The sequence below is a fragment of the Clytia hemisphaerica genome, unplaced genomic scaffold (assembly GCF_902728285.1).
Source record: "Clytia hemisphaerica strain Z4C2 unplaced genomic scaffold, Clytia hemisphaerica genome assembly, whole genome shotgun sequence".
NCBI classification, from domain to species: Eukaryota; Metazoa; Cnidaria; class Hydrozoa; order Leptothecata; family Clytiidae; genus Clytia; species Clytia hemisphaerica.
Genome location: NW_027103836.1, coordinates 103,074 through 129,133, shown reverse-complemented (window position 1 = coordinate 129,133; position 26,060 = coordinate 103,074). Strand labels below are relative to the sequence as shown.

At 34.5% G+C, this 26,060-nt stretch overlaps 2 protein-coding genes across 4 annotated transcripts in view; both read right to left on the bottom strand.

Annotated features, from left to right (window-relative positions):
• LOC136807084 (transient receptor potential cation channel subfamily M member-like 2) overlaps positions 1-13,770 on the bottom strand; it is a 70,913-nt gene extending 57,143 nt beyond the window's left edge. The window contains exons 1-11 of one of the 3 annotated variants that reach the window (XM_067063652.1): positions 13,515-13,770; positions 7,231-7,421; positions 6,989-7,080; positions 6,299-6,473; positions 5,690-5,888; positions 4,561-4,703; positions 3,704-3,899; positions 2,766-2,925; positions 1,773-1,920; positions 839-914; positions 230-341 (exon numbers count right to left, since the gene is read on the bottom strand). In XM_067063652.1, the coding sequence (XP_066919753.1) occupies positions 230-341; positions 839-914; positions 1,773-1,920; positions 2,766-2,925; positions 3,704-3,899; positions 4,561-4,703; positions 5,690-5,888; positions 6,299-6,473; positions 6,989-7,080; positions 7,231-7,421; positions 13,515-13,632 (1,610 nt within the window). In that variant the 5' untranslated portion in view covers positions 13,633-13,770. Of the gene's footprint in view, positions 1-229; positions 342-838; positions 915-1,772; positions 1,921-2,765; positions 2,926-3,703; positions 3,900-4,560; positions 4,704-5,689; positions 5,889-6,298; positions 6,474-6,988; positions 7,081-7,230; positions 7,422-12,802; positions 12,957-13,514 lie in introns of those variants that run through there. The other 2 variants (XM_067063651.1, XM_067063654.1) reach the window with 2 other exon arrangements.
• Positions 13,771-15,999: 2,229 nt separating this feature from the next.
• Positions 16,000-26,060, bottom strand: part of LOC136807083 (natural resistance-associated macrophage protein 2-like) — a 32,085-nt gene continuing 22,024 nt past the window's right edge. Inside the window, exons 9-23 of the mRNA XM_067063650.1 lie at positions 25,843-25,932; positions 25,102-25,167; positions 24,759-24,828; positions 23,742-23,800; positions 23,422-23,451; positions 22,897-22,950; positions 21,008-21,043; positions 20,350-20,439; positions 19,707-19,736; positions 18,406-18,555; positions 18,016-18,089; positions 17,541-17,616; positions 17,143-17,220; positions 16,494-16,535; positions 16,000-16,246 (exon numbers count right to left, since the gene is read on the bottom strand). Coding sequence (XP_066919751.1) covers positions 16,172-16,246; positions 16,494-16,535; positions 17,143-17,220; positions 17,541-17,616; positions 18,016-18,089; positions 18,406-18,555; positions 19,707-19,736; positions 20,350-20,439; positions 21,008-21,043; positions 22,897-22,950; positions 23,422-23,451; positions 23,742-23,800; positions 24,759-24,828; positions 25,102-25,167; positions 25,843-25,932 — 1,020 coding nt within the window. The 3' untranslated portion in view covers positions 16,000-16,171. The remainder of the gene's footprint in view (positions 16,247-16,493; positions 16,536-17,142; positions 17,221-17,540; positions 17,617-18,015; positions 18,090-18,405; positions 18,556-19,706; positions 19,737-20,349; positions 20,440-21,007; positions 21,044-22,896; positions 22,951-23,421; positions 23,452-23,741; positions 23,801-24,758; positions 24,829-25,101; positions 25,168-25,842; positions 25,933-26,060) is intronic.

Genomic DNA, 26,060 nt, shown 5'->3' with positions numbered 1-26,060 from the left:
GTATCTTGTAAAAACTCCAGCTTATCCCTACTTTTAGTCATTTTTGCAAATTTTCAAGATCGAGAAACGATAATTTAACTATGGCAAAACGAAAGTACTGGACCCAATACACAGAAAATGGTTTAATATTTGAGGGGGGGGCTTACAGCAATTTTGCAAAGAAACTCCAGCCCCGAGCCTAAAAGTAGGTTTGCTTATAAAATGAAAAATTTTTATTCTTAAAAAATACCTTCTACGAGTTTCATAAGCAAAATAAACGAGATCAGTTGCAAACGTTGGTGATTTCTTGACTTTTTGAAAGTCGGCAATTTTGTCTTTTACCTTCCTAGATATGTTATTCGCTAAAAAAAAGATTTGAAAATTGAAAGTTTCATTATATCTGTTTTAGACGGGTGGGAGCCCATTTAGAATTTTGAAATCATATGGCACTGAGGGAGGGGAGAAATGAGACAGACCTTAGTCTACACAATAGACAGCACCAGGCTTTTAGGCCTTACTCTTGGTCTATAGGCACTGCTATGGGCGGCCACTAGTGATCCCACGGGGAATTCGCTTTTGAAAAGGATTAAAAATAATAAAAATTTTAAACAAAATAAGCTTATCAATAGAAGAAATTTAAAATAAAAGAATGTAATAAAATGTAAATGAATGTTTATATAAAACACAGTATTTGGTTACGGTTTCGAAACTCTTTATTGTTTCATCATAACCTCAATGCGCATGCGACGTATCCAGAAATAATACAGAATTCAAAACAAGAGCAGTTCGCAAATCCCGAAGACAAGAGTAGGAGATTTACGCTCGAAATGAAAAAAGATACGACGTAGCCTAGGCAGACCTTTGAGTAATGCTTGTAGAACAGCCAAATCAAGATCTGATTGCGAGCTATCATCTTCCATCATAAAGACTGTGACCTGTATATAAACAAAATGAAAATAGTTATCAATATTTTCCCGTGCAGCGATTTCAGTTAGAGTAATTTTTCAGAGAAAATTTACTAGCTGAAATGGTTTAAAAAAGCTTTTCTATTCAGGATAATATGCACCCTTAAAATGCTTTCTGAAAATACGTCACTTTGGCGACTACTGAATGGTTGAAAAGATGACATATATTGTGTAGAAAAGTGACAGCAAATGAAAAGCAGATAATTTTTTAAGATTTAAAGGGACATAAAAGTAGTAAAATGTAAACACTGCGCAAAACACGTGTCATTAAAGAGAACAATGAAAATCACGTGTCCAAAACAAACTTGTAAAACAATTGAAACAATCAAAATCAGCCGTGTTCGTTTTAATTTTTAAATTGACATGTGACATTTGTTTTGAGTTGTTTTGAGTATCCCGCTGCATACGTTTTGTTTACAAATTTCGTCGGTACTTTTATGACAGAGAGAAAAGCTGACCCTCCGATATCATCGGACCGGGCCCTATCCCGGGATAGTTTCCAACCCCTAGATAGGGAAATCACAGCGCTTACCAGTCATTGTGTACTCTGTGCTCGCGACACATCAGAGCCGTGCTGTATCGATGATGATACTCGCACAGTACGGGAAAACAATACTCTTGTATCAGAGTGATGGTACCCTATTTCCCTCACATGGTATGGGTTGACCCGGGCTAAGGTACATTCACTTGCCAAGTGAATCACAGCACCGAGAAGTCAAGAACGATGACCACTACACTACTGCGACCACTACTTTTATGTCCCTTTAAAAATGAGAGAAATCAATATGATGGGATAGACAAAGCAAATTCATCGTCATAAACACATACCAAAGTGATATCTTTTAGAATGTCTTTAAGTTGTTTGAATAAGACTTCAATGAGGTCTTCGTTATCTTGAATTTTCAAGGATTGTCGGATGTTTTCTTTGACTGTATCAATGTAATCTGGTTTGATGAAACTTACACCCAGATCATCACTGTAAGAATCAATTATAATTACATGATATTTTTGTACTTTTCTAATCTCTACAAGTGCTTACCGTCAATTTGGGGTTACGTTCATAAGCTAGGCAGGGATTTTCTAAGCACTTTTTTATGTCCGTTTACCGGCCAAAATACAAAATTACTATATACATATTAAAGAGTTTTTGGGAGCTTCGCCCTCTGAACACCCGCAAGACCCCCGATTTTATCAATGTACAGCTTTTTTTTTCAGGCATATTAGAAATTCAATCTTTACAAAAACAGGAGCCTCAGCTCAAAGTGCTTAGAAAAATCCCTGCCAGGGGTAACTTCCACCACCTCTAAGCGCACAACATTTTCTGGTCTTTAATTTATTAAGGAAATTTATTAAGGTAAACAAGTCATTTTTCATTTCAGCTTATTGTACAAATCGCAGACCAGAAAAGTCTGCTGATTGGAGCTGATGGGAGTTGTCCCTCCCTTATAAAAGCTCCGGAGAAAGGTAACAAAAGCTATCAAACAACTATTATTTATATAATTTACCAGTCGTAAAACCTCCCGCAAATTTTCTTTCGGTATAGCCTATTGGGTTTTATTGAAAACTAAACTGGGCTGAAAGAAACATCCGGAAAAAGACGGAACTAAGCAATGGAACTTTTCATAAATTACGTTACGAACATCGCTTCCCTCGTTTTGAAATTATTGACATGGTGATTAACTCCCAGCTGATTTTATAAAAACTACTTCATATTCATAAAAGAATCATTTAATGTCTCAAGAGACATAATCACCATATGGTAATTGTTTAAATACGAGGCAAGTGATGTTCGTGACGTAATTCATGAAAAGGTCTATTTACCTGTCAAGTAAATCATAAGCATGCGATACGACATCCGCAGCTCTCCCACTTCCACCGATCACAACTAAAGGTGTTTTATTGTTTACCGCTGCTGCCATAGTTTTGATGGTACCTGGTCCTCCTTCCAAACATAAGATCACTACCGGTACGTCAACCTTTCCTAAAAGAAAGTGTAGAAAAAAATCCTTTATCAATCCTTTTTACGCCAACTCAATTTAGCACCGGCCTTGGCCTTGCCACGCCCAATGAACTTTAATAATTAACAGAGTCTGGGGTGGAAACACAGATAGTTGAAAGATGCGCGCCGCCAACCAATACTGATGTTATTTCTTCTCTTTTATTCCAGTTTCTTGCTACGCCAAAGCTCGATTTTTACCACTTCCATAGTCCGGCCCTAATTTAATTCTGATACCTTTACACCGGCCCTTATTACAACAGCGACAAAAAATAACGGCAATAATGACCGGCGTTAAAAAGGCCGATAAGGTGGATCTTTTTCCTTTGCTTTATTTCTGCTTCTTAACTTTCTTAATTTTCTAATGTTACAACCTGTAAAATAATTGGTTTTCGGCTCGTTTGAGCATGGAGATGCTGATTTTCGCGATGGGAAAGTTTATTTGTAAAAGAACCTTTTGGTTATGATGGTACAGCTCCGTGACCTTCGTGACCTTTTTGAGGATTTAGAGGCCCTTATTGATGACGAAATCATGACAAATCTAATATTCTTTACTAATTTTGGCGGGAACTTTTATTTGGCGCAAATGTGTGCTATTTCAGGCTTTAAAACAGGTTCCTCTTTTTTAATGGCGTTTTTTGGACAAAAATGTCCTTCCTGCAACAAATTGAATTCCATCTGAAAAATTTTTTCGGCCATCCGCCAAATTAAATTTAATTTTAAGGTAGTATATATCATCATTATACCATTATCAATATAATACCTGCTGAAGAGCTCGTTTGGACATTTTGTTTTGCAACCAAGGCTTCGAAATCTGACCGAAAGTTAATTTCAGTACCAAATTTTCCACTAGTACCATCGTCTACAAGAATGAAATGGGTGTGGTTCTTGTCGAGACCAGGTCTTTTTTTATTTGTTATCACGTATTGTACAGCTGGTGCATGCTTTTTACCAATATTCTATTAAAGAGAAAATTAGAAACTGTAAGAAAATATAACAATGAAAGGTTCTTAGAAGCTTCCAGAGGCTTCACGGGTAGGTAAATATAGTTTGTGTCTGCTTTTATTATGTCTAGAGCAAAAGTGTATCAATTTGCAAAGGGTTCACCTTCACCCAAATATTCTATTTAGCAATAAGCTAAACTAACTGTTGTATTTGTTTGATTGTTTGAAAAAAGATATCTTTCATAAAACACAAAGAATTTTCGAAAAAGTTTGATGTCGTTGGCTTAGAGGTCACCTGAAATATTTGGCAACCAGGGGTTACCTAAATTCTAGGGGTCACCTGAATTCTTAGGGGGGCACCTAAAACCTGGTGCCACGCTATGTTTTTGCTAAAGAATTTTACACACTACTTTGTATATACTAAAAGGTAAAAAGGCATTTTGACAGATATTTTTCAGCATAAGCTTTTCGTTTTATGTTTTATTAAAAAACAACATCAGTGCATAAACAGTGTTTTTACTTGTATATACACTGATGATGTTTTTTAATATAACGAAAAGCTTATGCTGAAAAATATTTGTCGAAATGTTTTTGGAAAAATAACTTTAATTTCTGGCTATTTTATTATAACATGTAGTTCTGTTGTTCTGTTAATTTGAAAAGATGAACAACGTACTGGGTTAACAAGTGTTTCTCTGCCACTCAAAGCACCCCATGGTGCAATCCCCAACAAACTGATATCTGATCCATCTATCCCAACATTCCCTGTATTACTGAATGCATCGCCCACATGCTGCATAACACCTGCGTTTGTACCAGCTGAAAATAAAAATGAACTATAGAGCTATTCTTGTTGATACAGTTGATTTTCTCTCTGATTCAACTTTAAAGGGGACCAAAAATTTTCTTCGAATTAGAGAAAAGTTCGAATAACAGAGTATAGCATCTTATATTACTTTTTAGCTAAGGGGACCAATATTTTAGTTCGGATAGTAGGGAATCAAAGGGAGTTGGTTGTAAACAGAACCAGTGTAAAGACTTCGTATGACTGCTGGAAAACTATTGATAAAAACTTAAAATAACTTTTTAATAAGGTTTTTTTTGAAAAGGTCATCATTACAGAGTTTATGTATCGGTGGATATCGAGGGCGACGGTAAGTGAAATCGATACAAAACAAAGTCGATAGTTGATGTACGGTACGGCTCTATATCGCCTTTGCTCACCTAAACAGACGACGGTATTTTGTTGTTTTTACCGTTGTCGAGCAAAGTGGACAGTGATTTCGAAGACATGTCAACTTTGCTTTATACCGTCCCCCTCGATTTATCTCGAACACATAAAATCGGTATTGTTTCTCCTGAGGGGAGTGGTAATAGATTAGCAAGGAAATGACGTCAAATATAGTGGTCTTTGAATACCAATGCAACGACTTCAGACTTTTTGACGTCAATCATTCCTGGTAAACTCGAACAAGTCTCTTAACTTTAAAGGTTGATGGGTGTATAGAATTACAGTAAGTCAAGAGAACAAGTGTTGTAATCTGGTATAATATCGGTTTTTTTCTATTTTTTTTTTAATTTTCTGAATATAGAAATCAAACCAATCAAACATTCTGTCAAGAAATGAGAATTTTATATATCCTTAAAATGACAAGCAAGTGGATCCCAAAGGAATCGAATCAAAGATATTTCTATTTCAATTTAATTCCAATTCCATTTAAATTTAACCATAAAATCAACAAGTTATACTAAACTTGTACACAGAATGTAGTCGGTGAAATTAAGAAGAATATAATTGGACAGACCTGTGATTATCCAGGCTGAAGTTGATGTTGCTACTTTCAGCAGACCTTTCGCAAAGGCTTTTTTCAAATTTGGTTTCATGTAAAAACTCATTGCTCCACCAGTTACTGATATGACCAGATTTGGCACCTTCAGCTTCCAATCTTTCTTCATCATGTCTAATAGTTTTTGAGCATCTGTATCATGCGCACATCTAATGTACTGAAAGTATGAATTGGTTAAAGATATCATTTAACTGACTTATTACACTTCTAACACTAATCAAGTCTTTAACGTGGAAAAATAAGTGCAACAATTTTATTATTAACAGGAAAGGCAGGGTTTTCGAAAATTACCTCGGCTCAAATTTTGTTAAAACGGTTGTAATTAACGCAAGGGTGACCAATTCGTGTTAGCTTAAATAGTTATAATATAGATGTAAAAAGGTGTGCATTTATGAAGAAAACACCTCAATTATTTTGTTTTTAATACTTTGAATGAAAAACCTATACAATTGTGTGCACAAAACAACAAAGACTTAAACTCGCCGATAACTAGGTTTTTGTATGTTGATATAAGATAACATAAAATAAAATTTTGTGAGAACTTTAGAACAAAATTAAGTCACATACATTTTTTCTTTGTTTATTGTTACTTGGGTCAGCAGCAAACTCCAGTTCACCATAACAAGTTGTACGTCTTGGCCTAGTTGATGCCTCTGGTGTCCAAGTCTTTCCATTGGGTTCCGCAATATAATTCTTATGTTCATGTCGCATTAGTCCACAACAGCACTTATCAGCAATAGCCCTAGATAAAAAGATTTAAAAGTTCTTAAAAGATTTTTGGCAAGCATTATTATGATTTTTGTTAAATTTACTATTATTTTCAACTACATCTGATAAAACAATCTTTAGAAAAAGACCAATGATAGTAGTACCTAATAAAAATCTAGATCCACTTGAAAGGGTACGACAATCATTAGAAAAAATCAATATCTATTTCATCACATATTTCGCCTTACACCATCATTAGTATAGTATATATAAACAAGAATGATAATGAATCACTAATTTCTATCAATTAGAAGATTTTTAAAACCGCTGAGAAGCATTTCTAATAAACAAGGCTTAATACCAGTGATACACTACAAGCAGTAACACTTGCACGACTCAAAATAACGATTTAAAGTGGGTTGGGCAAATTGTCTGATCAGGGTTGCTTTTGCTTAAAAATTATAATTTTTGGGGCGGAACAGGAGCAATTTAGGTTCAGATTTTAATAAAAAAATGTCAACTTTATATATTATTGAAAGAAAAAGTTACCTTGGATTATTAGGTGTGACATTCTTCTCAGGGACATATTTACAGCAATCTCTTTGTGCAATGACTTTATAAAAATTCTTTCGGGGGTAACCCTATGAAAAGAATGAACAATAAATGAGTTTTTAAAAAGAATTACTTTAAAGAAGTATTATTATAATGATTGTTAAAGATGCGATAAATAATGGAGCCTTGATAATTAAAGTACAGTCTGTGGCTGAAAAAAAAAGTTGAGAAAAACTAACCTTGATAACAGGTCTTGTTGCAGAGTTAGCAGAACTTGACCTTCGGACCTTTTTGCCATTTTTGATTTTCCTTTTCGGTTTTCTCTCATCAAATTCAACAATTGTATCATCAGCTTCTTCGTTGACAGGTGATACACGATTACTTGCGTTGAAGAGTTGTTGTGGACTTCCAGATCGTCGTTGTGATAAATCTACAAATGAAGCAAAAATAGGACCAGTTGGTTTTTGTTTGCTTTGATAAAACTTGACGGGAAACAAGGCTGGGGTTGAGGGATTAGAAGGCAATGGCCGATGTAGATAGTTTGTCCAGGCTGCTGCATGAATATTTGCTTGAGGTAACAGTTATTTTTATCAGTTGGAGAAAAGTTTAACTTGAATTTTGAGGTATAACTTTTTGAATTCGGTCAAGCAGCTCTGCCAAGTTAAATACTTTTGTAGTGAAAATTAACTTTTCATAACATGTTCAAAATATGAAAAAGAAAGAAGAGTCAACAGAAGACACTTTAAAACTAACCCACTTAACAACAAGCTTAAATAAAAAAATTGGAACTTTTCAACAAATTCACACTGAACAGCACAAGATGTTGCTGTTCCAGGTTCTGCAGTAACTCCAAGCAGTCCTCTTTCCATAGCACTTTGAAGTTTCAAAATGTAGGATAATTGCCGTTTTTATCATAAACACCCAACTGATTGCATTGGCACCATGCATAAATGAGAAAGTTTTAGCTTTTCATAACTACCGTCAACTGCCCTAACTTGGGACGATTGGTCGAAACATGGGACTGGTTGATGATATCTGGTCTGTATTTTCACTGTTAAATCTCTTTAACAACAAATTTGTTTTGATAACCCACCAAGTTTATCAATCATACTTCTTCGTTCCTCTTAGAGTGCACAGACACTTGCGTGTGTTCCACTACAGTTTTATTTCCATATTTTGATTTAAAAGCCTACTCGATGCGAAAGAGTAATTGTGTATTTTTTAATACGCCGTTCAATAACTCAAATCAAATGACTTTGGAGGTTTGGTGAAATGGTGGCGGTATTGCCGTCCCATGTTTTGTCAGATAGTCCCAAGCAGAGTATGCTTATAAACTCCTATATCAAGATTACGGGATTTGGAGTGGGGGCCAATTTTACTATCATTTTCAGTGGTTTCACTTTCGATTTCAAGCCAACAACTTAGCAACAGAGTGCTCGCCCATAGTTACACTGAGTTACAGGGGTTTGTGCAAAAAAACAAACATAAGAAGTTTTCCAAATCCCCTATTTCGATTGAACCAATAAAAAATGAAACTTTTCCATGTTTCACTTTTTTGCACCAATTCTTCAAAATTAAAATATTTAAGATTTTAAGTTCTTCTTTTATTTAATGATTTTTTACTGCACCACTTAGTTGACAATCTAACTCTCACATCAAATTCCCGCTTTCTTCAGTAAATTGAAGATGAGAAAAAACCTAAGCCTTAGGATCACGGATTGAAACAAATATATGAAGGGTGGGATTTTACTGCCGTCTGTAGTGCAGGGCACTGAGAGCCCACGGGTGCCAAAAAGAAGGGCCACGTGAAATGCGGCAATCTCATTGGTGGAAATTTGATAAACAGAGCTGCGAAGGAGCTCCGGGAAGCAATCAAGTAGAGATGACCACTTTCGTTTTTGTTGCAGATTTTGATATAAACTTCTTTCACAGAGATTATTTGTCAATGTGTTGTGTCAACTTGTCAGCATTGTATTGTTGTAAAGGGAAAGATAAAAGAGGTAAGACTAGCCTAGTTTCTAATCGGTGAAGGCTTCTTCATAAAGAAGAAAGACATGTATCTATTTTTCGGATCCGGCATGCGGATCAGGACCTGCAGGCGACCTGGTAGGGTTGGGTGTGGGTGTGGTTTGGGTGTGGTTATGTATCAGATTGGCTAGGAATTGGGTTATTATCAGTTGGGGTTAGGGTTGGAGCTCGAAACAAAACAAGCACTCTTTTGTGATTTTCTCTTAATACAGTCTGCTCTGCAGTTTGTACAATATAAATAGCCGTCAGAAACACTTTTCTGGCATGAATCCATGGCGCAGTGGATAAAGCAATGGGTTTCAAAACATCGGAACTTTGCATTTAGTGGGTTCGAATCCCACCGGTGGCGATCTGACGGTAAGTCATTCAGTCAGCTAGAAAACATAGAAAATCACAAAGAACCAGAAAGTCAGAAAAACTACCAACAAGAGACTGGAAAGTACGAAATAAGTCCAGATCTGTCTTTCTTCTTTATGATAGCAACTCCAGAAGATTTTTCAAATTTTAATTTTTTTTTCAAAATCTATCCTATCTTGTAGAGCTTTGAAAAAGAAAGAAAATGAGGGGTCATAGGCCTCCAGAGGATAAGTGGTTGTAAAGATATTCAAATTTTAGTGTCAAAAATTTGACTAAAAATGTCAAAAAAAAGGTTAGTAAAATAGCTTGGAAAAATTCGAAAAATGTGTCAAAAAAGAAAAAAAAGAAATTTTCCAGTCATGCTTCTTCAATTTTGCATATATATCTCTTTTTCTAGTGTAGCTAGAGACCTGAAATTTGGAGGGAGAATTCTTTGATTCTTTGTTAGAATATTATTATATAAAAATATTTGTAAAAGATATATACTTTTTTGAAAAAGAAGACATTGATTGCATTGTTTTATTTTTGTTTTTGATGAAAAGTAGCTTGGAAAAGGTTGAAATGAGTCAAAAAAGGTGGTAGGACCCATTTTCAAGGGGCCTCTGTAAATAGAGGAACAAAAACTTATGAGTAAAGAATAAGTATTTCTGAAAGGAGAAACCCCAAATGAAAAGAAAATCCATTTCGGCAGAAATAAAAACTTTTTTTTGGGACATTCCCATGCAAAAGAAGCAAAAAAGTGAAAAAAACTGCCTGAAAATGAAAGAACTAAAATTAGCGAATGTGATTTTTGAATTCCTCACCCTTTTTCTGATAACCATACAAAGTTTCAGCCTTCAAATACATTTTCCTCCGTTTCCAGACACATTACCGAGTTTATGTATGTGTGTTTTTCAGCAATGGAGACGGTAAGGTTCTAATTTGACTAGATCCTGACCAGCTGAGGACGATGGTAAATCAGCACTTTTACCGTCCTTGATTTTGCAGGGCGGAATTGTGGGATTTTCCAAATCGCTTCAGTCACTCTACCGTCCTCAAAAGTGCAAATACATAAACTCGGTATTTGTTCATCGATAGTTGCAATTTTTTTTCTCCCGTTATAACGCTGGAAAGCTAAGATCACGGGCTTTCATTTAGTAAAAACTGGAACGCTTTAGCATACATAGAAAAAAAGTTTGAAGGGTTCAAAGTTCACGGAAAAATGAAACGTCAACGAAAATTGCATTACTTCTGGAGTCGCTATTTATGAAGAAGCCACGACCTTTCTAATCCTGATATAGGAGTTTAAAGTTTAGACTGCCAAGTTAGAGTTAGAGCAGTTGACGGTAAAAATTCTCACACATTATGCCCCTTTTGAAAAATCTCATGAAATCTTTCTTGTACTGGAAATTTTTAATCCAACATACAACAATGAACAGGCACACAGCAGATAAAAGTACTTTTTATAAAAGTTTCAATTATAGCTCTAACTCTTGTAAACTTGCGACAAGTAGATTTTGCTCATTGCTGCATTGGGCCATTCCAGAAAATTTTTGTTACCCCCGTCGGACGACGTGCATTTTTTAATTTTTTCTTTTCCAAGCAGTGGTGGTCGGAAATTCCAATAAAAATCCATGTACTTTTGCAAAATGGATCAGAAATTCCACTGTTTTTTGCCTTTTTTAATTCAATTGCCTTGGAAATTCATACATTTTCTTCTCTCGCCTCAGAAATTTTGAATTTCGGTGAAAACTTTTGCCCTTGGAAATCCTGTGTCGTCCGCCCCCTGCCTTTGTTAGCCATTCCGGGTTTGCTTGTTTTTTATTTGACGCTTATGAAAGTCTTCAATTTTAGGTCCAATTTTGACAAGCAATTGTTCTTTGTGTAGTTGAGCTATAAAATTAATTCTTTTTGAGTAATTTAGAGCTTTCTTTTAGCTTTCCAACCATATATAAAATGCAGGTGTAATATTCTACACTTTTATCTAAAAATTCACAACTCATCTTTGATTTCAAAGCGCTGCGGAGGAAAAAATGTTCAGACAGTGAAACTTTCCATATTTATCAGAAAATATCTGAGAAAGCCAATAATGCTACTCTCTGAAATCAATTCTTTCATTAAAGTTATTATTTTTGACTTTTCATACTTTGGCAAGCATTTTCAGCATGAAAATGATGAGGACTAGAATTATAGAGACTGGTATCACTGAAAAATTTGACCCTTTTTTAGCCTAAAACAGTTATTTATATGCCATGGGGAATTTTTCCTCCACAGCAGTTTGATTACAAAGATAGGTAGGTTCAGCAATTTTAACTTCCGCTTTATTTTTTTTATTGTTTTTTGCAATGCAATGTCTTCTTTTTCAAAAAAATGTCTTTTCATTTCTTCCTTAAGTGTTAGCAAGCCGTTACAAAAAGAATTTGATGAAAGTCTGCAGTCAAAATGAAGATATCTGGAATATCTTGACTCAATACAAAAGCTTGAATTTTCAATTTTTGCAGCATATTTTGGTGCCGCAGGTTATGCCATTTCTGGGCTAAATTGTCAACCTCAAATGTCTAAAAAGGTGCTATTTTAGCGGAACCAAAATCTCAATATCTCTGGAACCGCTTATCATTAGGAGGTGTATGACCCCTCTTTTTTTTTCTTTTTGGAAGCTCTAAAAGATGAACTAGGTTTGATTGCCATCAGAATAGTTTCAATCAGTGTAGACCTAACTCTTCACACAAAAATTACGGGAAACGCATGTTTGGACTTTGTACCCTATGCTGCACTCAAGCACTTAAGCCAAAGTGCCGCTAAAGCGGGACAAAAATCAGTCTTTTGAAGTTTGCAAAAAACTGCCACATAGGAGATCTTTCAAATTCAGTATGTGAATAGAGCAGTAGGTAAAAAATACAACTTTTCTATTTTTCCTTTTTTTTGCAAAAGTTCTAGGAATGAAAATAAAGGGATAATGATAACTGATTACTATCCGTTGATGACCCGCGGCACTATCGTAAAGCTAGAATCGCTTCGTGTGCTCTTGGCTTGAGAAAATGATTTACAGATTGTAGTTTTTCACCCGCGGAGGAGTTCGCGGAGCGTTCTCAGCTCAATCCTCGGACCGCGCTAAAAATAGTAGACTGAGCTGTGATAGATCATTTTGATGGAAGTTGTTGGAATGTTTACAAGGCTCTTGACAGAAAATCGTTTGTTTTATTGTCAATGATGACAGTGCGGTTATTAACTTTGTTAGATCTGACAAATTGATGTTTGTAAGTGCACTTTAAAGTTTTGATTCCCATTGAAGAATCATATTCTGGTTTTCATGTTATTAGATGCTGTTTTAGAGCTTTAGGTCTACACTGTCAATTTGACCCTGGAATGGCTACCTTTGTTACAGACAAATTCTGGAAAGGCCCATGAGAAGACAAATCCATGTGGACGATGATTTAAAATACTTACTTTTCATCTTCGCGATTTTGAAGCCTACTCTGTCCATCTTGATTGAATTCAAGTAGAATGTATACAGTATATAAAATTTAATATTTTGAATTGGACAGTCTCTCGAAGTTTTGTTGCCAGTTTTGTTGCATGAAAAGTTTCTGATTTGCGCTCCAGTCGGCTGCCATTATACTTTTGGACTCGCTTATTCAATATTACCAAAATGATTTATATTGTAGAATAACTGAGTTGGCGAGATAATCAAAATAAACAAGATAAAATATCCATGGTACGCGCTTAGGGCGCCCTATTTTCAAGGGTGTGATGATGTAAGGGCGTTATATCACACGCAAAATCCTGGTACTTTCTTTCTCAAAGTGTATCTCACGCTTATCGTTTCGGCAATGAATTTTGAAATTAGCCGTAGATATCGGGGGGGGGGGGTCTGTATACAGACTACAAGAAGAGAATTGATAGCAGATGTTTTGAAATTCATATTCAATGTTTACCCCTGGTCTAAAGAGATTCAATTGAAAACTTATAGGTTTCCTTCTAATAGACTGTGATAAAAAAAGACTCATGAAAAACATAACGCAAAACGCGGATACCTAAATACAGTAAATAATAACACGAACTCCTTCATCTTTAAGCTCAGGTTCAGTAACAGAGTGTAATTTTGTTTAAACATTTTAAATTCCTTATTATTTACGAATTGGTCAAAGAAAAACCGTACCATGTGCATCGTTGACCATTGCCAAACTCTGATGCCTTCCTCCTGTCAAAGGCTGTCGTTGTTGAATATATTTCTCTCCTATACTATAATATTTTCCCTCGTTACCACGTTGGGTCATATTTTGTGAAAAATCCAACAACGAGCAATGAAATAGGATGCAATTCTATCCTTTTAACACAATGCCATCTGCACATTTATTTGAAGTCTTCAGTCTAAAAATGTGAGAAAATAACAAACGAGGAATAGATCTATGTTCTCTCTCCCCTTTTATTGTATTTTTGTTTCAATTACAAACTTTTCACCTTAGTGATTTTTATCAGCTAATAAAAGAGTTTTAAATTATTTAGAGATGGTATTCAAAGTGAAGATTTTTTGAAAAAGGGAGTTACTTTCACTTTTCAAAGTTTCAATCGATCGTTCAATGAGCTTGCAAATTTTATCAAATGAACAATTCATGAAATACGGTTAGAGAGTATCCAGGATAACAGTTTTTAGTCCTTCTTTTTTTATCAAAATACGCATTTTTTTCTTCAAGATTGAACATAAATTGATAGCTGTAAAACTTTAACTTGATTCAAAATTCTTTCTTTCGATTTTTAAAAAAATTACTTCTTTTAACAAAATTAAAAAATACACATCTAAAATTCTAAAATTGGAAAAAAATGATGATAGGTTCGATTTGGCTATATTATATTTTCGAGCTGAGAAAGTCATTAAGTCTGTACTTTTGCATACTGAAGATAAGCTTTACAGTATTTCAGAATCCCTTCTAATCGATAATATTAAAGCGAAATAAAAATACAATGAAAAATTATAAATTAGGTATGAAATTTTACTAATACAACTATAGTGTTCTCAATCTTAGGGAGTTTGTCTTGGAAAATTACGAAAAGTTGTATATATTATGAAAAGTATGTAAAACTAAGAAATGAAAGAAAATATATATGAAAAGAGACTCATGTACTGTACTTTATTATGATTTGATCAACATATTAGAATAGGTGGATTAAAAACATCCCTAGGTTACCCTTTTGCTACCAATTAAAAGTTGTAAATTGAAAAAAAAGTTGGAAGAAGCATTAACTTTCAAAATTTTTATAGGCCATCTCGTGTCAAGTGATACATTTTAAATGCCTTTTTTAAATCCTTGATATGAAGATAATTATTACTAAAGGCAAAAAGTAGTTGAGCTCCAGCTCCAGCTTCTGGACTATAAAATGCAAGGTTTTTTTTGTTCTCAAAACACGTGTTAATCAATAAAAAAACGAGTAGTGCGCAGAGCGATTTAAAGATAACAATGGGTAGACAGCAGATCTCTCCTGGGGAAACGAGAAAACTTAAAGGAGAACTCAACAAATTTAGGATTTTTTCGTTTCTATCCTGAAATGGTTAGTTTCAACGATAAATTTCAAAATTTCAAGGTTGCAACTCTCCTTTCACTCTAAAAATTTGTTTGATGAGCTTTTAAAAAGAGGCTCCCCTCTACTAAAATGAAAATAAAAAAGACGCACTTTCAGCTGTTTTATGAAGTAGCTGTATTCAGAAAGCTGAAGATGCTTACATTTTCAGGCTAGAAATCAGTGAAGGCAGCCCTTTGAGTAGAGGGTTTGTGACTAAATTTTTGTGTTTCTTGTTGGATTTTTTATTGTTATTCAGCTAAATCACCCACAATTTACCAGGAATAATTTTCTATGTATCTATTTCTTATTTAAAACAGAATTTTGAAAGAATACTGTAGTCATAACTGAATTTGTTCAGAAGAGATTTTTCATGATTTTTATTCGAGAGATCGGACTTATATGCTTTCTTTCTCATTTTTATACTTAATATTACCAAAAATCAGGAAAAAATGAAAATGACAAATTTGTTGAGTTCCCCTTTAATCAACCTATTCAAACCTCGATTGGATGCAGTTCTTTGATTGGAAACTTTGTGCAGCTCATGTATGCGTTTATGCTATTTCAATATGATAAATAGTAGTTGTGCGAAATAAAATATAGGTTTTTTTATAAGCACAGTGTAACTTTTTATGAGCCTCATTATGCTTGGCAAACAAAATTCTTCGAGCCTCAAATATGCTTATGCCATGTTATGTTATAGTGCAATCTACACATTATGCATTTTTCTTCAAATTTTATAAACTGAGGCTCAGCGTATAGGCAAGACTTAAGTTTTTCCAAGATTAGAACCTGGATAAGCTTCAGCGTAATGCTTATAAAAAACATGTATGCACAATAAACCTGAGTCACTTCAAGCAACCCGTCTTATATGTCTATGTCCCTAAAAAAGAAAACTTTAATAAGGCAAAATCCTCATAATTGATGCGAAATTTTTTGACTTGTATTACTTAATATTTCATCTCAAAAACCTAGACAATCATCTTAGGAATTGAATATCTATCGACTGGACAGAGAATTTTAATCTTATTTCAGAATTATTTTAAGCCTAGTTAAGATGCTGAATCTTGAGGATTTTACTTTATATAATTTAAAGATTCACCCGCCTTTTTTTGGGACACGCCGTGTATGGTGAGAATATGCATATATCATTTGACTTGGTATAAAGTTTCAGAATTTTCATCGTGAAAGTACATGGTGATTCACACGTCACACACAACAACCATTTGTATACACGGCACGAAGAGTCTATCGGGTAACCTATTGGGTAACCATTGATTCATCTTTGTCCTCTTCTTCGAACTGATCATAGCCAGCTTTGGGTTTTTGCATGCACTGAACGAAAAAAAAAACATTCATTCAAATTGGAGTACTCTTAATAGTGAGAAAGGGGCTGAAAATTAAATCAATTAAATGTTTACGTTGACCTTAAATCTTCCCGGGGTTTTCTTATAGGGTTTTGGTAAACAAGAATTGGCACCCCTGTATGACTGAACGTTGTCTTCTCTAGTCACTGGTTACGACACGTTCTAGAAATGAAGAAAACTATCATAATACTTCTAATAAAACATTTTCTACATACCTTGAAGTAGTTCAAGAAAGTAAATCCTCCTGCAAAATATGCCTGTAAAATAGAAAATAATAAATATAGATTGAAAACATCTTCTGTTTGTATGGGAAGAATGAAAATAGACAAGACCCAAAGAAAATTGAGCAAAATTCATCGGTGGAAAATATTGTCGGCAAAAAGTTTTACTATTTGCCAATAATTTCTTTTTTACCGACGAGAAGTTTTTATGCCGACAATCTAATACCAGAGTTATGTCGGTTTTAGGGATAATAAGGCTGGAAAACACCATTAAACTGGTCAACTATTGAATTTCCTTTAGTTTCTATTGCAATTCTTTGTCGTAAATAGAACATAAACCCAAAATTTAGCGCTAAAGTATTAACTTATAAACGGGAATATGTTCAAGCTTTCTAAAAATCATTCGGATGATATTTGTCGGCTAAAAGTGATCGTCGGTCAAAAGCGATCGTCGATCAAAAATAATCGTCAGTAAAAATTATAGGTCCTCGGCAATAAAATTCATCGGTATAAATTTCGTCACCAAGCGATTTTACATCCCTTTTATGCCGATAAGATTTCTACCAGTAAGGTAATTAGGTAATTAAGTATAGTTATGGCTAGGATAGATAGCAAACAAAGATGTGAATAAGATGAGACTTACCACCATTAGATAGCAACTGACCCATACAATAATGACCAGCGTTGCTGGCAAATACAGTATCTTGTTCTCTATTCCTTGCTGAAATGAAAAGTTACGAGTTATGTTATGTTATTGTTGTCAAGCTATGTTTTAATAAAATTTGTGTTAGAAATCTCTCTGCAAAGAAGAGTCATAGACTGATTGTTACCTTTGATAGAATTATATGTAGCTACAGTTTGGCAAAATTGGCAGTCGATCTAAAAAGCTTTTAACCCTTTTGGGGACATTTTTCTGTTGCTTCTATGACCCATAGAAACCCCAGTGCCAAACTTAAGCCACATGTATTTTTTTTAAACAGATTGAGAAGGACAGCTTTGGAATGTATAAGAAGCTAAATAACGAGAAAAACAGTGACTCACCAGACCGAGTGCTGCAAAGTACATATTAACTCCAATGATAATTGCAGCTAAAAGCCATGTTACGGTTTTTAATATCCTGAAATAGAAAGAAACCGCTCAATCAGTCAGTCTCAAAGGCTTAATAATGATGGTGCCGACTTAACTTCAGTACCTTTTGAATCATTTTTGGGTCAAGTAGCAAATTTCGAACATAAAATTTTGAAGTAAAGTTTATATTCATGACGTAATATTTTTTTAGGCAAACACCCCAATTTGAACCAGTGCTTCGGTAGTAAATATCACGAAGTAGAAGCTGAATTAAAGCCCAAGAATGATTTAGATTTGCCACTATTAGTAGAACCGGGGTGCTTTCGTAGTAAAAATTACGTCATAAATATCACGAAGTAGAAGCTAAGCTAAAAGTCCAAGGATCTAGATTTCCGTTTCACTAATCCTTGACCCCAAAGGCGACTAAGAAAGGTTTCTGGTGGTATACCTTCCATTGGTGAAATCTTTCATCAAGTTGGTATCATTTGTGAATGTTAATAGTGGTATAACAGCAAATGGTAGCTAAAATTTAAAATGAAAGAAAAAAGGTTCAAAATGTACCATAATCGCGAAATTTGTTGGGGAAGAAGTTTCTTAGGCAGTTACACTTTTTTGGTGGTATAAAATGAATGTTAAATTGACTCATTTTTCAACAAAAAATGAAGAGATGAGAAGGGAAGCTAAGTTGAGTTAAGTAAACACGAAAATTTCAAGATAATGGCTCAAAAGACACAGGTCGTTAATACCGAAAACACAAATCGATAATACCGAAAGCTCAATTCTAAATAGAGATTGGAACGAAAAATATTTATTCCACTGCTCTTAAAAAAGTTATTACCTGTAAACTTTGTAAAATATTAAGATAGTCATTCATTCCAGTAAGTCTATTGATTCCTTCGTAGAAGGCTAATGCTAATGTAGGTGCAATGGCGATACTTCGGGTAAGCAAGACACGCTTCCATCGAGGCCAACTTAATTTCAAGAAACCCTAGAAAATGAGACAAAAAAGATTTATTGACCTTTCTAACCATGCTTTAATCAAAAGGTTAAAGTATGCTGGGCTATAAAAAGTAAAGATGTCTGGAAAAATAATCTTGGAAATCAAGGCCATCGTGTCAGACTGTTACAGTCAAACATCTGGGGCATTAATTTACAAGGATATGGGCCATGGGGGGCACTCGATTTCTAAACGACGGCATGTGCCACCAAAAAATAGGCTTTCAAAGTCGGACCCTTACATTGCAATCCTTGAACAGTGAGGAGGTACCTTTACAGTGGATTTTACCGAACGTTTCTGACCCTTACAGTGTAGTTTGATTTCATATCTTATTTTACTGGAGCCACCTGAGATGTCGACACTGTGTGCAAAACAAATCAAAATGAGTGCAAATCGAAACTATAAAAATACAGATTTTTACTGTCAAAATTGCAATACACAGTTTAGTAGTGTCGACTGCACACGCGTCCAAACAATTTTCCATTGTTTTGATTTTAGTGATCGCGGTAAACTACGGGGGAGGGCGTAAAAAAACGGTAGGTAAAAATTTGGTTTTCATAAGGAAACCCAGCAGAAAAATGGTAGGTAAAGAACTTCTTTTAATCATAACTTGGTTTCCTCTAGATGAATTTTTGTGAAGTTTTCAGGAGAGATCCATAAAATTATCATTGATATGATGTTCAAATATATAAATCATTCTTTTTAAAGGAAAGAAAAAAATTGACAATGTTCACATTCCTCTAACCTTCCACAGTACTAAAGTGCGCATTTTTACCTACCGTTTTCACGGTGGAACACGGTGGAGGAGGCGAGACTCCTAAACGGTGTATTCACAAGTCCCAAAACACACCCTTACAGTGAAGTCTGAAAAAAGAATACCCTTGTAGTGCTACTCTATCAAAAGTACACCTTACAGTGCATTTTAAGGGTTACAAAATACTACCCTTAAGGGCGGCACATGCCGTGGGTCGGATCATACGAGTGCCCCCTTCCCCGCAGGATACAGTCAAAAATAACTTTCGAACGTTAAAATTATTTCATCTTAGTGTTTATCCTGGCTAAAAATCAAAAAATCTTCATCTGATTGAAGTTGATAAAAAGGCCTTTTAAAACATCTCGATAAAACTATCATTAGCACTTACCTCCATAGCAAACTGTCCAGAATATGTTCCCTATAAAATAAGAATTTGATGAAAAAATCTAAGTAGTGAGTTCCTTCCCAGTTCTTTCTACTTTTGTACAGTGTGTCCCAAAAAAAGCGAGCAATTTTTTATAAAAAGTAAAATCCTCATTGTCTATGTCAAATTTTATGACTTGTAAACTTAATATTTCAATCTTCTTTGGAATTTAATATCGTTTAGATAATTTATAGTTACCTTAAAGGAAGAAATTTTGGCGTGAATTTAATTTGGCAGATGGTCGAAAAAGATTTTTCAGAGGGAATTTGATTTGAATTAATTTCCAAGCACCTTTTCCTTACCGTTTTGGCCGTTAAAGAAAATTTTTGCCCTCCAAACGTCCTAAATAGATGGTTTCATGCATCTTAATAGCCTAAGAATTCTAAATTGATTATAAAAAAAAAAACAATTTGCTACTCATTGCAATGGATTACAAGTTGATCTTTCTTCAAGTTTTTATACTGTTTTTTCTCTACCTTACATTATTTATTGACTTTAACATTTCTTCACAAAATTTAGTTTGAAACTCAATATTTGAAATCTCCCTGAAAGGAGACATCTATCGGATTGCTTCATCGTGTGGGAAATTTCCATAAAAACCACTCACAGTCATGGTTGATGATTGACCTGCAGCCAACAAACCAATAGCCCAAATGTACATTGCAGCTGGTCCAAATTGACAGCCCAAGAATATACCCTAGAAACCATGAAGATAGAATAGAAAATATGATTAATAGCAATCCTTATTGCATACGTCATAATTATTTAACTCAAATTTAAACGAGTCTCAATCCCATAGTTAATTTCGAAATGATCAGAAAACTGCGTTATTACTTTTCTTTTCATACTGTAATTTTTCGAGGTGAAAGAAAAAATTAACGCAAAGGAGGATGGGATTGCAAGTCGTAAAAAAGAATAAATTTGTGCAGATTTGTTACTATTCTAGATTCACCGCCGTGGTACGCTTCAGAAAGGGTGTACTTTTATTTGTTCCTTTTTGAAGAATTGGGGCGGATGCCGAAAAGCTATTCAAGATATTCATGACGTAGTGTAGCTTAAATTTCAATATTTTAAAAGTTATCTTCCATTCATTAAAAAACAAAAAACTTTAAATTTCGCTTAATTCTTTTAAATTTGCCACTTTGTTTCCAAAGAGAACATTACGTCGTGAATATCATGAATTCACATTGATCATGCTGTCAGATAAGGTATCATAAGCTAATGATGAGCTATAACAATTGTGTGATCGCAAGGTTTATACTTACACCATAAAATAAGTTTCCTTCTATGACATCAGTTTTCTGAAAGAAAAAATTAAGATCGTTCATTGGACTTAAAGTTCTACTAAAAGTCATTTGGATATTGAAGCTGGCTTAAAAAAGCGATCAAATAAAAACCTCCCCGGGTGTCTTATCTTTTAACCATATTTGGATCGTGTACTGCATAAACTTTCGCGAATCAAGACGTAACATTGAGAATTTTCACATGAAAAAATGGCTTAGAGGGACAAATACTTCTTGTATTGGCTTGAAACCAATGAAGTATAAGCCCGAAGGGCTAGAAGTCAATCTCCTTGGTAGGATTTGAAGCCAACAAATCCTACCAAAGTTGCGCGGCCTTGAGCGGCTCGCCTGGTTTTTACACAAATGACAAATTGGAACTAAAATTTACCGCTAAATTTCGAAAAAAATATCAATCGTGAAGAAAGGAATTGCTAGATTCAATCTGTCGTCAAAAATGCGGCGCATTTTTTAAGGCCTCACTTTTTCTTTCCTGAGAAAGGTTAGAGATTGAACTCTAGCCCTTCGGGCTTTAAACTCAATGCTTGAAACATTTGTTCTTTGACTTATTAGTCTTTTAGCAGGCTAAAAAGTTACATTTTATAAGGGCCAAAATTCGCGAAAATCGCGAAAGTTTCTGCTCGTGAAAAGAATTCGAATGTCATTAATAAATACGATCGTTAAATACATTCGAAAACATTTAAAACAAAAGAAGAGAGAAAAAGGCAAGTCTGGGCACAAATTAAAATTACTAAATGTAGATGGGCCTTAAATTTCAAAACAAAGGTTGAATAAAGTCTAAACCAAACTCTATCCGATCTTTTGCAAATGGCGCGAATCCAATAGAACAAATTTGTGGAGCAAGAGACTAAAAGTCATAATTTTAAAAAACAAACAAAGCGAAAACGAAAGAGGTGACACACAGACACACAAAGCACCTCTATTAATATATAGATGTGATAAAATCAGTGATTGTCTGGTCTTCTTTAAGATAGGGAAATTGATCAAATCAATCAAAGTATCTATATTTCCCAATGATGTACTTTAGGCATACAAACTTTCGCGAACAGAAACTTTCGCAATTTTCGCGAATTTTGGCCTTTTTTCGCGAAAATAAACGTCTTTGAAAATTCTTAACAGGGCAAGAAAGTTTATGCTCGCGAAAAATTCTCAAAAAAATTTTGAAATCTATAAAACCTCGAAATCGTAATAAAATATCAAATTTTTGGCATTATTTTTATCCATTAATGCCTTTTTAAAGTCGAGAGGAAGCCGTCTTAATCGGATTAAGGAATATTTTTCACTTTTAAGGCAACTTTCAATCGAAAATTCTAATTTCTATCCAACGATTCGCAAAATTTATGCTCGCGAAAAATTCTCAAAAGATTTTGAAATCTATAAAACCTCGAAATCGTAATAAATATCAAATTTTTGGCATTATTTTTATCCATTAATGCCTTTTTAAAGTCGAAAGGAAGTAAATGTCATAAATTTCGCGATTTTTCGACATTGCGAAAGTTTATACGCCTAAAGTAATCGATGTATTGTTGCACAATTTTATAACAGTTGTTTGAAGACAAGGTGGAGCACTTAGAGAGACCACATTTGTAAAATACTTTGGAAAACATTAATAATCAACGATAAAATGGCCTAATTTTATCATCACTATATTTTTGCCAAGATTTCAGTGATTCCTATGTATTTATGGCCAATTTTCGACCCCTTTCGGTTTTCTACTGGATTTTGCCTATCTTAAAAAAACCTCTCTGGATTTTCAGGGTTTTCGAGGGTACCTCTCTAGAAGGAAGTTAAGACCATCTCAATAGTGGGTGGTAGCCCAGTCATCAAGATTAGTTAACAAGTCAACAACTTACAGTTTGATTGAAGATATAAGCATGTGGATTGTGATGCGCTACACAGCCATCGTACTAAAAATAAAAGAGCTTGATTAAACACAGTGGAGTCACCATAACTCGAGCATGCACGGGGAGACCAAATTCGTTCGAGAAGAAATAAAGAAAAAATCGAGAAATCGAGAAATATCGCGTTACGAGTAAAATTTATTATAAGGCATTTGTTATTTGAAGGGACCATTTAAACTTGTTCGAGTTAAGGAGACGTTCGTTCGTTATAGGGGTTCAAGTAAAAGAGACTACACTGTATTATGGTATTCTATCAGGCAACATCGTATCCTATTCCTACTAGAGGAAGGCCTAAAAGCCTGTCTATTGTGTAGACTATCAAACCTTTAAATGTCATCCAAAACTCAAAAGGAAAGTCCTCCGAAATAGTAAGTCTGTTACTTTCATTTTCTCATAACTTTTAATAAGGAACTTCTACGGCTAGAACTTATAAAACAAATCTCCTTTTGAAATTAAAAACAAGAGAAAATAACATACCACGTCACCATATGTCTTTTTATAGAAAGCCTGGTAAAAGAAAAGAAAAATAACGAAGTCTTGATGGATATTTTCACCAGAAAAGATTGCTTTTTTGAAAGGAAAACATCTAGGTGGCTGAAAATGCGAGTATGTATATTTATTTCAACTAGTTGGAAAAGTATAATTATATAAATGCTATTTTTTTTTATTAATTAATAATTCGGCAGACTTTCAGCTTTACCATTTTATTTCGATAGCCACTGGATAGGGCCTGGATACAGCATGAAATTTTTTCCAACGAAAATCGAAAGATGACTTAACGGTAGTAAAACTTTTACCTGAGCAAACACACTGACAACAAATACATTGATAATGAATGATATACCCAACGCAATTGCTATACAGTGGATAAAAATAAACAATAATAGTTCTATGATTTTATAATTATTTTGAAACGCACAATTCAAAAAAATTCAATCTTGGATCTTCTTAAAAACACTAAAAAAAGAGACCTCTATATATTAATAGTACGGACGCCGAGAAAGGATAGAGAGTAGGGACAACCCAAGTTTGTTTTTCCCAGCCTCTTTATTATTCGCGACTTTTTCGGTTTTTTTCCGAACTTTTTTGTTTTTTTCTCCCGACATTTTCGTTTTCTTTTGACTTTTCGTGACCAGCGTGCTTTTAAGCCACCTTCAATATCTAAAGGACGTTAAAGTGCGTTCAGCAACAGCTTAACCAGCGTGCGACTCCGGGTACCAGCTAGTTTTCTTATAATAAGAACAAAGTACTCTTAGGTTCCAAATAAACGGCCCCCTCCCCTGTTAATTTTTCGAAAATTTTAGAACCCCACCCCCCCCCGGACCTTATTAGGACCCCCCCCCCCCCCGTTTATTAATCTCTAAGAATATTTTCAGCTGTCAAAGAGAAGGCCCCTTATTTTGCTCTAAATAGCCTGATTTTAGCCTATTTTTACCTTATCTTTGGGTTCCAGAAGTACAATTTCCAACCCCCCCGGCAATTAGGTCTCCCCCGTTTATTAAAATCTAGAAAATTTTCCAACCCCCCCGTTTATTCGAACCCCCCCCCCCCCCCGTTTATTTGGAACCTAAGAGTATATCAGCACATGAAAGCATTTGAGGCTGAAACTTTTTAAGGAAGATGAACCATGAATACTTTCCTCAAAATATGGAATAAAATGAATAGGGAATTTCTTCCGAAGGCGAACGGTCACATTTTTTTTCTGGTATTTCTACATTTCCTATCTTAGGCAATTTTAGAGTGGTTTGCAATCAATGTTTCGGAGGGGGCTACTATTTTTCACAGTTTAGGGATACCAATATTGATATTATTACCTGATTCTATGAAATAATACATGTTTGCTTCTTTGACTGCACTCTTGATTTTGCGGTCGACTTTTCGTGACTGAAATAGTATGAAGACAGCATTTCTTGAAATTTGTTGACCTAAACCTTTGCTGGGACAAAATTTCCAAAAAAGATTTATCATTTAGGGATCAACCATAATGGAGTACGAAACTCAAATGTGCTCATTTTTCCCTGTACTCTGTAATAACAGCTTTAGGACTTCTCTAAGTACAAATCAATGGAAGGTTATAGCCCTTAAATGCATAACCAACGGAACAAAGGAATAACGAAGCTTTACAGTATAACTATTGTAGTTTACTTGTTATCATACCTTTACAAGTGCAGAATGAAGGTAGAAGTTATGTGGCATAATAATTGCCCCTACAACACCAACAGCCTAAAAAATAATTATAATTTGAAATATTACTCTTTCTTCCCTATTTTACGAACCTCTTTTACTACCTTTTTTTTTTGGTATTTGAATTTCTTTTCCGTCTTTAATGAAAATTTTCAAAGCTTTTTTCAAGACTCAAACTTACTCAAAATGAATGAAAATGACTCTTGGAGAAGGTTCAACTCTTGGATATTTATCATAGCTGCCATTAACCCTTAGACAGCCAGGTACGTAAATATACGTCCGAAAGGGATCAAAATACCAAGTCCCACACTTTAAGCGCTAGCCCCTGACAACTTGATTAAAACGGCATAAACCAATTACTTTTAGAAAAACTATAAAACTAGCCTTCTAATGGTTTTAAAACGGTTGTCTAATTCACAGGCTACAAGCTTTTACGCTTTTTTGAAGTTTTAGGTTTTCAGAAAAAAAAAATCAAAAATCAAACTCAACTTTTGTAAAAATTAAGGCGTGCTAAAGATTAACGATGGTTAAAAACAGGTTCAAGGAGGTTCGAATCACAATAGCATAAGATAATTGGCCAACAGGACTTTTAACTGTTTGGAGATCAGTGCATAAATTGTTATAATTATTTGTCAATCAAAAGCCTATACCTGAAATTAGTTAATTGCCTCAAATAAGTGAAAAAAAACAAAACAGAAAGTAATACATTCTAACCTGCTGTACAACTGCAGAATCACAATTTTTACAATACGGCACAAACATTCCTTTCAATAGTGGGCCTTGATCTGGTGCAACAACCACATACTATGGTGAAACAGAAATATGTTGTAATAATATGCTGCACACATAGGATCCACCCCCCTCCCCAGAGATTTGGGGGTACCTAAAATAAAAAGTGTTAAAAAAGCCAGGTACCTGGAAGTATTTTTAAA